Raw genomic sequence first — 12,175 nt, 5'->3', positions numbered from 1 at the left:
ATGCAAAAAAAAAATTCGATTTTTTTTTCGCTGGAGACCAGAAGACCCCTTTAAAACCGTCGACCACATTCTGAAACCATAATCAAAGAATTTTAGTTAGAAAGCGTGGCAAGTATAGATCCAAACTAAAAGTGATTCCAAGTATGTAACGCTACATCGCATACGTACATACAGCGCGTGCTTGCATCGATTATGCTAAGTTTCCACCGCAGCCGCTATCGTGTTCTCTGCCGCTATCGTGTTCTTAGCGCAAACACGAAACAAAACTCCTGTCAAATCCCATACAAAATTAAAACACAACTCCATACCTAAACTCACTTTCAAAGCGTGTTTTGTGGGTTTGCGTCTAATTTAAAGCGTGTTTTGTTGGGTTTGCGTCTAATTTAATTATTAAGTGGTGGCAATGTTGCTCATTTTCCTCATTTTTTATTGCATTCGTAGCCGAGTGGGTTGGTGCGTGATCACCATTCGGAATTCACAGAGAGGTCGTTGGTTCGAATCTCGGTGAAAGCAAAATTAATGAAAACATTTTTCTAATAGCGGTCGCCCCTCGGCAGGCAATGGCAAACCTCCGAGTGTATTTCTGCCATGAAAAAAATCTGCTCATAAACATATCATAAAACAAAATGAAATAAATGCATAAAAAAAAAAAAAAAAAAAAATTTTCTTGTGATTCGAACCAAGGATTTCGGATCGGAAGCCCACATTGCTAGCCGCTGGGCTATCGCGCTGTGCTGTCGCCGCAAAATAATGTATCATAAATCTGTTTACCATACCAAAGACCATACACTTTGCAAACACATTTCGGTGGAAACAGTTGACAGTTCTCATAAACACAACTCCTGCAAACACGGTGTTTGCTTTTGGTGGAAACGGGGGCTTATGATCCAACATTTTTGAGAAACTGCCGATCTGACCACTTACCGAAAATAATATTGAAACGGGATTAACTGTAAAATGAGCTTTACTTTTTACTGAGCTTTTAAGTACATATACTTTCCTGAATTAAATCAAAAATTTTTTATTTCATTTTTTTTTTACATTTCTAACTTCAGAAATACTCTATGGCAAAAAAATTAGAGTTTTCACGGCCGTGGGGCAGGTGACTTGGATTTAATGCAGCCGAGAACTGTCACTTCCGCTAAGTTCTCACAAGAACAAAACAGTTTACTAAGCATTTTCTAAAAATGGTGGCCCCCATATTTGTGTACAAACTACAAGCAGTACAGACGTGGCCACAACAATAGCACAGCGATATTTTGACAAGTTTCGACTAATTTATTTTTTTTTATGTAAACATATAGGTTCTGCTACAACAAAAACAATACGACTTCAAGTTTAACTCTTGTTAAAAAATGAAAAAAAATTCAACAAATTTTCCTTAAAATTTCAAAACTTTTAGTTAAAATTTTTAGAAAAATTCTGGGTACGCAGCTTGTTTAATTTTAACATTTTTCGTCGTTTGGAGGCGGCATAAAACTATAGGTGGACCGAACCACTCGCACACCACAAGTAGGAGAAGGGGCCAAACACCCAACAAAAGATATACGCGCCAATTATTATTATTATTAGGGTGTTACGCATTTTGTTCCATATAAAAATCGAGCATTTTCAAGCAAATCTGTTGAATTTTCTTAAATTTTGTATCGGGTGTTTTTTAGCTGCATGAGAACTATCGATATGGATAACTATGGCTCGACAGCTGAGAATGGCAAACTATGTTGACACTTCTGATCAATAAGGTTTGTCAAGACATCATGAATTGTTAGGGGGGAGCCTGGTTTATAAGGTCAAAAAAATCAATTTTTGTTTTTTCGTTTTAAGCGATTCCTAATATATTTCAGAATATTCACACAAAGTTACAGAGCCTAATTCTCAATATTTCCGTAGATACAAAGCCAAAGGTAGGCGAGCGTTAGGTAGTTACGCTGTGAATTGAATTTGGAATGAAAAAAAACTAATGAACCTTTTGAAATGATCCATAGCTTGTTCCCTTCAGTATTAAATTCTCTTCTATTTGAACTAACAAAATATATAAAAAAAAATGTTTCAAGATTTTTATACCAAGTTGAAGTGAATTTTTTTTTATAGAAAGGTATTTTTTTCTTTAAAACCTCCAAAAAGTTGAAATTTTGGAATTTCTCTCAGTTTTCTTAGTTCATCTAGAATAAAAAATCATGATAATTAGAAATCCATTTGAATTTTTTGCTTTCGATAATAATTACGAGCTGTCTCTTGTACGCCAGTTGGAAACTCCAGCGTTGCAGCGCTCTACTAATTTCTATGTTAAAAATTTTTTTTCAACTTATTTTAACCAGTACAAAAATTTTTTATACTTTTTAAATGTTCATTAAAAGATAGAAAAAACTTTGCTGTGCTAAATCAATTTTTTCCTTAAAAAAAAAATCGCAAAGAGATGCAATTTTTAGACCTCATAAACCATGCTCCCCCCTTAACGCCAAAATAACTCTTCCAAATTGTGGAAATGTATTATACTTTGAAAAAAAGAGTAATCTGTTCGCGAAGCTCATAGAGCGAAGTATTGAAGAAGACGTCGAAATGTCGATTCTTCGTCATTCTAAATTTATTAGACTTTTTTCCTTCGACTACATAGAAAATTCTATGTAAGGCTCTTGGCTTGCATTCCTATAAAATACAGCTCGTGCAAGAATTTAAACCAAATAACCATCGTTTGTGTCGCATTTTTGCTTATTGGAATCATTTAAATTTATTGTTCAGAATTATTGAAAAAAGTAGACAAAAATTGGACAGATAAGTCATAGCTGCGGCGAAAGCATACATAATATCATATTAAAAAAATAAAAGCCATGAAATTATCTACCAGATTATTATAAAAAAAATACATTTCAACAATATTTCTGTTTTGTATTATCATTTTAAGTCCTCAAGCTCTTAAAAAAGCACCCTATGTAAAGAGTGGCCATTTGAGTTATATGGTTTTTGTTACAGTATGACGTCCCTTTTTATGAAAATAACAAAAAAAAAAGTGAATAAACGAAACTGGCAAAATGTCGCTGTTGTATTATTGCGACCACGTCTGTATGTCTAGGGATCGATGCCACTCGGGACCTACAAAAAATTCACAAAACTCTTTCTAGCAGAGGTGCCACCATTTAAACAATATCAAACTAGTGAGTATATTTGTCATGAAAAGCTTCTGCCGTTGGAGTAAAAGTTTAACCTAAACTCTTTTCAAATATGTGTCTGCCACTTTGTGTATATTTTACCATGCTTTGTGTCAAAGGCTAAATGACAGATAAAGATATTCTGAACTACAAATATTAAATTGAAAAGTTAAGTAGCACTGTAAGGATTTTGAAATCTAGTTATCTAAAATTAAATTTATATAACAATCGGTAGGTAATGGCAAACACCCGAGTTCATACTCGAATCTGTCAAGAAAAAGCTTTTCAAAAAAACTAACTGCTGTCCAGAAATGGAATACAACTGTAGGACTCTACATTTGAAGAACAGCATCGAAACACACATCCTATATGGGAAGAAAAGCTTGGCTAAACACATAACAAAGGATGAACGAACCAAATAAATACATATAACACCTTGATCAAAAAATTCTCGGAATATATTCAGAAAATTCTAAATACAAGTTTGTTCCTCAAAAGTGACAATATCGCCTTCAAAGTACTTCCCATCAACTGCAACGCACTTTTGCCAGCGTTTGATTAAGCTTTCGAAACATTTCTGGAACTCTATTTTCAGTATATCCATCAGAGCTGTCTTCGAATTTTACTTCGTTTTGGCTAATAAAACGCATTCCCCGTAGTGGTTTTTTGACTCGATCAAACAGAAAAAAATCCCAGGCAGCCATATCAGGTGAATTCGATGGCTGTTGAAATGGTATTGGTCAAATATTCACGGATAATGATGATACTGTGCGTCGATGCGTTATTAAATCCATGATTTGTTTTCCCAAAAATCCATTCCTTTTTGACAAAATACTTCACGTAAATGTCTCATAACGCCCAAATAATAGTCCTTATTAATTGTTGGACCTAGCATCGCTTTCTTTTCTCACTGAAAACGACGTGATTTTTTGGCCATAGTTCATTCGAAGCTCTCCAATCACTCGCCTAATGTCTGTACTACGTGTCGTACTCATAAACCCACGTCTCGTTTCTAGAAATGATGGCTTGATGAATGTTGGGTCGGTTTCAGCCTTGGACATCATGTCTTTGGCGATATCAACAGGGGACCGCGTTTTGCATGAAATTATGGCACTTTTTGACCAACTTTGCAGCAACACGACGCAAACCTAAATAATTAACTATAATATCCTAAATGGAGCCATACGCAATGTTTAAGTCCTCTGCCAGCTCGCTGATGATTAATTTGCGGTTATTGATCTATTATATTCATCAATTTTCGATGTCGACGGCCTACCACAAAGTTCGTCATCCTCGATGGACTCACGATCTGTTCTAAAGCGGTCATGCCACTCGTAAACGTCTGTTTTCTTTAGAGTATCAGTACGGAAACAGTTTGCCAAAATTTCTAAGATTTTCGCATTTTCATTGAGTCAATTTTAACGCGATACGAACTTGTTGTTGCAAATTCAAATCCATTTTTACAACTGTAAAAAATCGAGAGTCTGCACGTATTTGCCGTATTTTTACAAATGCTAAGCAATAGCGATAAAATTTTGGTGGGAATTTTAATGACAGATCTGGCAATCAAACACAAAAAAAAAAAACAAAAAACAACTCAAATCAGTTGACTTAGAACGTTACCTGGCGGTTGTTCCAGGAACTATTTGATCAAGGTGGTATATGTATATGTAAACCGGCAACAATCATTACTAAAACAATTTAAGACTAAGCGATTCCCACTCAAGAGCTTTAAAATTTGGCGGCCAAATTTTAAAACACAAGAAGAGGCAATCAGAGATAACTTAAATCTATTCAGCTCTTTTCAGCAATCTTTTAACATTAGATAGATAGACATTAGCGTATATCTTTAAAAGTGGGCCATATAAATTCCTTCTTTAAGTTACTAAACATCGGGTGTGCACGAATTCGTTTTCGGAAATGTATGTTAGACCATTTAAAAGTGTTCCAGTGCCGAACAACTTGCCATTTTCAGTGCCGAAAACATTTTTCAACAATTTCATATTAAACCATGTTAGAAAAATATTATTTTAACTTTAAAAATTGAAACATTTAGTATATTAAAGTAAAATATACATGCAGCCCCAATTTTTTTTTTGTTTTTTTGTTCATTCAACCCATCATCAGAAGCTCTTAAATTTGAAATTGCATGCGTAAATAATAGAAAGTTATGTGTAACATATTTCCTAACAAATAACTTACGTTCGCTGCGTTTGGAGGGAAATAGGCAAACGCCCATGAGAAAGAGAATTGTGCCAACGATAAAGACCACAGCCATTATTACAGCGAATGCATCTAAACCTGCAATTTTAAATGGTTCGGGACGCGGTGGTTCTGGTACCGGCACTGGACAGGAATCTTCACAATCGCTACAACCACAGGCTGCAGTTTTATCCTGTAAGAAAAGATATCTGCCATTATATGAGGGACTTACAAGTTTACAATTTGATTGAACTTACGTTAAGCTTTTGATTACATGGTGTAGTTTTCGGATCTAAGGGAGTGCGTCCATCAATTATCGCTGATTTATTTTCATGTTGTACGTAGTTGATTTGAAAGGGTACATATATATTATTTTTATCGCCCATAAATTCAAACCATTTCGTAGGGCTACAACGCGCCGCCATGTGGCTGCCACACATTAAATCCAAAGCCTTTTGGCCAGTCGATGGTACGGAGACCTATAAATGACGAAAATAGTTTTAAAAATAAATGCCAATATAAATATAATATTATAAAGGGTGTTTCAAAAGTGACGCCTAACTTTTTGTATGTCATCTTTGACATCTTTCAAGTAGACAGATATACAATTTTACACGATAAAACAATGCATTAAAATTATAGAAACTTATTATGAAAATTGTTGCTCTTCAAGAATAGCATATCGCAAAATCCATAATTTTATGGTAGAAATAATCGTCCGAATGAGTCGACAACGCAAATATTGGTGGTAAAATTTGAAGAAACTGGTTTTGTCGAGGATAGAAAAAGGTCTGTCAGACCAAAAAACTGGACATTCTGTTGAGAATATTGCGACTGTGGCGCCAAGTGTTGCTCTATGAATGAATATGATAGTTTAGCAACGAGCAGCGTCTGGAAATTACTAAAAACTATCGACGAGATTCCAACTTTAAGTCGTGTAGATCGGTCGTAATATGCGTCCCTCTAGACAGGGTGTGCGAGCTATAGCGCATAAATTCGAATCAGGTGAATATTCATGTGCCAATAAAATAAGAAACTGCGCGATATACTGAAATATTACAAGATTTTAGGGTCATTATGAATGTATATCCGTTTCTTGGGTATTTTGGTTTTACGGCTGCGCAATCCCAAGGACGTCAGTGGGAATACACTGGCAAATACATCTTAAGGCATTCAATTCTACCTGTCATATCACATTTTTTATAGTGAGCCGCTTGCTTCAAGTACGGACACCCGCTTTCGACCGCATCTCACGTAACGAATCAAGACGTCGAGGAAAGTTAGTTTTTTTAATGAAGTTTACATCTCCGAACTGTGACGTCCACGGCAGATATTTCATTTCTCTCCTACCACCCATATCTGGGAGGTATTCCCCTATCCGCCCCCCCTAAGGACGAGCCATCTAGGGATAACAGGGCTCCCTATGTTCGGACTAGGAACGACAATAAATTGTAACGTTACATTTTTTTTTTTTGGTATTGAAATTATTGTCAAGGAAATAAAAACAAAAAAAACGTATCTCTAAGTATATATGTAAAACTGGGGTTTTTTAATAGAATAAAAGGTTGCGCTACAATTTTTGGGAAACTCTATTGGAGTGGCAACCTCAGCTGTCAAACCATAGTTATCGATATCGATAGTTCTCATGCAGCTAAAAAAATACCCGATACGGTAGCTTAAAATTAATCATCCAATTTTGATTTTAAATAATCTTTTTATTAAATAACAAAAAAATTATTTTGAGTGATGGAAATATTTATTTTAAACTTCACGCGGTCCTGTATATTTGTATATTTTGCTTGTATATTTGTATGCTACAATTGTCCAATTTACAAGTGTCGAATATGATTGACGTATGACCCCATTTGCAAAACTATTAATCTTCCGATAGGCTCTGATTCCATCTTATTTTTATATATTTTTTAATTAATTCTAAAGCAATATGATTCCCATTCGGTTCAAAACAAATATAAGCACTACTGTATAAACAGTATAACAAATATAACAACTGCACCGTGAATTTATATGCATCAAAGCCGGTATTATTTACAATTCACGGAACAGTACTAAGTTACTTGTAGCTGAACGTTCTTTGTAATTGTAAGTACGTATGAGCGTTTAACTGTCTGGATATCGATTCAATTACTTTTATTTAATAGAAAACTTCGCCCAGACAATAAATATTTATTTATTACAATTACATAAAATGAAGCTAGTTTCTTTATGTGTCTGAACAGCCAACTACACAACATACATGTATACATCCATCCAAACACCCATCCACGCATATATACATTCACTTGATTTTTCACTTCATTTAATTCTTTAGCTGATCCTTTTTTTTCTATGTTAACAAACTATCAACAACTAATAACGCAGAAATTTTTTTACGCGGTATGACTAATTCGAATTTGGCTATTTTACCTTGACTAACAAACACGATGATGAGTTTAAAAAAGTTTGAAAAATGTCGTATGCACCAAGAAACGAAGTATCTTTCCCACAATCAATCTCGCTACATGGCTTTGGGATTGAGATATTTCGAAAAATTACACTTTGAGCTGTTTTAGATCACATCGTAAATATAACGGTGAATATTTATATGTCTTAGTGTCGTGAGAAAAACGATTGTCACCGGGAGAAAAGTGAAATACTCGAAGCTTGTAATGAGTCATGACACGGCAATAGACGGCGAAGATCACAGAGTTTAATATGCCATTAGTAAAAATTTCACGACTTTTACGGTGGAAATTCGAGATTCTACAGAAATAAATATATAATAATTTCAAGCCAACGAGGGAACATTATTAGATTAGCGCCTAAAGTAGAGCCTACGTGGGCGCAAATACTGCATGAACTTAATCTGTCAATAAATAGTGGCTGGTTTTGGCAAATTTTGAAGGTATCTTTATCGAAACATTCAATTTATTCCTTCAGCATAATGAACAAATTGTGTACAAAATGAAATATTTAAGTTTTGAACGGGCCCACTCGCAGTCCGTCGAGTGAACTAAGTACTACGAGTAAACTAAGTGAAGGATTAGAAAGGAGCGATTATCTATAGGGGCTTCCAATAAGAGTGATCGGAATAGAATAAAACTAAGAATGAGATATTAACAAAATTCGTTTTTATTTGAGGAATATGACATCATTCCATGAATGGAATATGACATCGTAAGGTGCGGAATATGTATGTTAAAGAGATTAAATTTCGGTAGGAAAGCGCATAAATGCGGCTTAATTTAAGCAATGGCCTGTGTTAACTTTGAGGGCAACGGTCGTTTGAGATTTATTGACATAGACCATAGCGATGCCAAATTGCATGATTTTGTTGGCCAATTCAAGTCAAATCTGCGAGTAATAATTGCACCCTCAAATCGTGCATAGTAAAGTTGTATCGTGTATGCAAATACTGTTACAAACTGTCCCATTTTAGAGTTTTCATACCCAAAAAACTTGGAGGTGGAAATTGAGATTGCAAAGTGAAATTTCATTATAAACGGAATTTACAAGTTTTTCTAAATTTTCACTTGCAACAAGTTATTGCCTGTAAGAATAAATATAGCGATCTGGTGACTGACGTCCAGGGCATACTTAAGTTATGGACGAAACACTGCTCAAACTTGCGGAATAGTGACAACTGCGGTTGTCACAGAGAATATGAAGATCAAGTGAAAATGTGAGTATTCATTCATTCATTCATTTATTGCCCAAAATCATTTTAATAATAAAAGTACCACTTCTGTAAGGTTGGCGGTTAAGACCGCTACAAATTCTTAAAACATATCGTTCAAATCGTCTGAGTCTCTAAACAAAAGAGAATGAAAATGTGAGTCATTCCGCTAGCCGACCAAGACGAGGTGAGAATAGAGATAACGCGGCTGAAAAGAGCAAAATCGCGGGAGCCCACGGACTGTTGATTGAATTATTAAAACATGGCAGCGAGGAGCTGGTAAGGTGCATGCATCAGCTCCTATACAAAATATGGTCGGATGAAAAGATGCCTGTCGATTGCAATTTAAGTGCGTTGTCGAATTCATAAACGGGTTATCTTGCAATATGTGCCAATTATCGTGGGATTAATCTTCTAAATATCGAGCGTATGGTGCGAAAGATTGAAGCTCACCATCAACCAACTGATTGGACCTTATCAGTGTTTCTTTAGACCTGGAAAATCTACAATTAACCAGATATTCACTATACACCAAATATTGGAAAAGAAACAATCACAATCATCGATTTTAAAGCAGCATTCGACCGCACGAAAACGAGTTGACTATTTCTCAATTTAGTATAAGAGCGTGTAATTGCTGGCGCATGCCGATGATGTTGATACCATCAGCCTTAAAAAAGGCGCTGTTTGTTCTGCCTTTTATAAGCTGGATAAAGAAGCAAAGCATAAGCAAAGGATATGACGTCGACACGCTTATGTTCAAAGTATATTTGTCGTTTCCACGACAGTCGGTTCTACGTTACCGAAAGCGATGCAGCCGCTCTTGGGGTGTTCGAGATAAAAGTTCTTCGTAAGATCTTCGGTCCTGTGCGCGTTGGCGAAGACTACCGTTCAAGAATAAACCACGAGCTGTATGAGCCGACATTGACGTAGTTCAACGCATCGCCATCCAACGCCTGCGTTGGCTAGGGCATGTCGTGCGTATGGATGAAGAAGCTCCAGCAAAGAAGGTGTTCGAAGGCGAAGTCCAAGGGAGCCGACGAAGAGGAAGACCATTGCTCCGGTGGAAAGACCAGGTGGAGGAAACCCTATGCTCGCTTGGTATACAGAATTGGAGAAGGCGCGCGCGGAGCAGAGGCGCCTGGAGAGAGCTAGTGAGGTCGGCCGTAACTCGGTAACGGGTTGTTATGGCCACCTAAGTAAGTAAGTAAGTAAGTAAGTGTGTCATGAACACTTGTAAATTTTGCATTTTTCCACTTTCTTTGATATTTTTCACTTTGACAGCGATTGTTGTCGAATTCGCCGAAATTTAATTACTGGCTAACTTTTAGTGGAAAATAATGAGGGCAGTATTTTTATGTTGTTACTCGAAATACTGGTGCTCTAAAACATAAGCAGATGTAAATTGGCCTATTATTATTTAAATATTTTTTTGCAAATTTTTTTTTCTTGTTCTAGTTTGTAATGTTAAATAAACTGCTAAATTTATACATTAGCGCCATGAACTCTTTTGTAAGTTTTTGTTACTGTTAAATCGTTAAAAATATATTAGAACTCACCTGTGAACATGATTTGTATGTATTGTTTATGTATGCAGCCGTTATATGTAAATCCAATGCGCTTATATAAACTGTGCCTGTAAATATTATTTATATAAGAAAATTTCAAATAAACACACACTAAGTTAAGCTGGTCTACTCACCATTCGGTGTGGTAGTAGTTTCAGCAACTTTCGCAAACTCCGATTGCTTTGGTGAACACGAAAAGTCACATAAATGACGCACAAGATTTGCCATGCACGACGGGCAGCGCTCGAGAAAATTCGCAGCTAATTTTATATTATCATTAAGTATTGTAACCTTAAAAAAATGGCAATGCAATTAGCAATCGAAAGTTTCACATATAAATATACGAATGATAGGTGTATGGCAAGCCTCAATTTTTTACCTGTTCAACATCGCAACAAAATTCAGTAGCGCCGCCTTCTAGTATATGACTGCATCTTGTTTTGAGTAGCTCTAATCCGTCGGCAGGCATAACCTTTGCAGTTCCATTGTAAACACAGTATTGCTTATGCTGATAAGCATCCCTATTGCAGACTCCATACCAGACGCAGTCCTGAAAGAGTAGAAAAAATATAACTTTAGTTAGTGAATCATAAGAGATGCGCTGCATACGAATGTAAACAAAGAATTTGTTGTTTTTGTAGTATACGTGCATATGTAAACACATAAATCTACCTAAGCATTTAAGAGTATACAAAATATGATTCACCCAAAAATATGGATACATTCATTGATTGCTTCAAAAAGAAAACGTCGTTCATGCGAAACTTATTTCATTATGCGAAAAACATGTTAAGGTGCCGCATTCAAAAAACATACTGCTTTTTCAAGCGAATCATAAAACTTGGTTCATTTTATGACGTGAACTGATTTGAATTCTTTTTTTTTTTTGGCGTGTTGCTGCAAAGTTGGTCCCTGACTCATGCAAAAAGGGAACGCGTTGATATCGCCAAAGACATAATTTCCAAGACTAAATCGGACCCAACATTCACCAAACGGTTCATTACTGGCAACAAGATGTGGGTTTATGAGTACGACACGCAATCCAGACATTAGGTGAGTGAATGAACAGCTCCGATGAACGCCATTTTCACTCAAAGAAGAAAACGATGCTCATAGTTTTTATGGATTACAACGGTATTGTACGCCACGAATTTTTGTCAGAAGGTTCGACAGCTAATAAGGGCTATTATTTGGGCGTTATGAGACGTTTACGTGAAGCAATTCTCCAAAAAAGAAAGGATTTTGCACCTTGATAATGCACCATGATTATACGAAACGAATACCATCCAACAGCCATCGAACTCACCTGATAAGACACCCTGTGATTTTTTTCTGTTTTACCGAATCAAGAACCCACCAGGAGAACGCGAGAGGAAATAATGGAAAAATCGAAGATGGCTCTTATGGCTATACCGAAAATAGAGTTCCAGAAATGTTTTGAGAGTTGGATCAAACGCTGACATAAGTGCGTTGCAGTAGATGGGGAATACTTTGAAGGCGATAATACCACTTTTGAGGAATAAACTTCTATTTTGAATTTTCTGAATATGGTATATTCCAGAAACTATTTGATCAAGGTGGTATTT

At 35.9% G+C, this 12,175-nt stretch overlaps 1 protein-coding gene across 4 annotated transcripts in view; it reads right to left on the bottom strand.

Annotated features, from left to right (window-relative positions):
- Nucleotides 1-12,175, bottom strand: part of LOC129248210 (NPC intracellular cholesterol transporter 1) — a 55,464-nt gene that overhangs the window by 20,888 nt on the left and 22,401 nt on the right. For all 4 annotated transcript variants that reach the window (XR_008582607.1, XM_054887676.1, XM_054887677.1 and 1 more), the window contains 5 exons: nucleotides 10,969-11,139; nucleotides 10,724-10,880; nucleotides 10,581-10,657; nucleotides 5,606-5,827; nucleotides 5,349-5,541 (listed from right to left, as the gene is read on the bottom strand). Coding sequence is in view for 3 of the 4 variants with exons in the window: in XM_054887676.1 (XP_054743651.1) it covers nucleotides 5,349-5,541; nucleotides 5,606-5,827; nucleotides 10,581-10,657; nucleotides 10,724-10,880; nucleotides 10,969-11,139 (820 nt within the window). In the remaining variant the exon portion in view is untranslated. The remainder of the gene's footprint in view (nucleotides 1-5,348; nucleotides 5,542-5,605; nucleotides 5,828-10,580; nucleotides 10,658-10,723; nucleotides 10,881-10,968; nucleotides 11,140-12,175) is intronic.

The sequence above is a fragment of the Anastrepha obliqua genome, chromosome 5 (genome assembly GCF_027943255.1).
Source record: "Anastrepha obliqua isolate idAnaObli1 chromosome 5, idAnaObli1_1.0, whole genome shotgun sequence".
NCBI classification, from domain to species: Eukaryota; Metazoa; Arthropoda; class Insecta; order Diptera; family Tephritidae; genus Anastrepha; species Anastrepha obliqua.
This window is presented reverse-complemented; position numbering and strand designations above follow the sequence as displayed.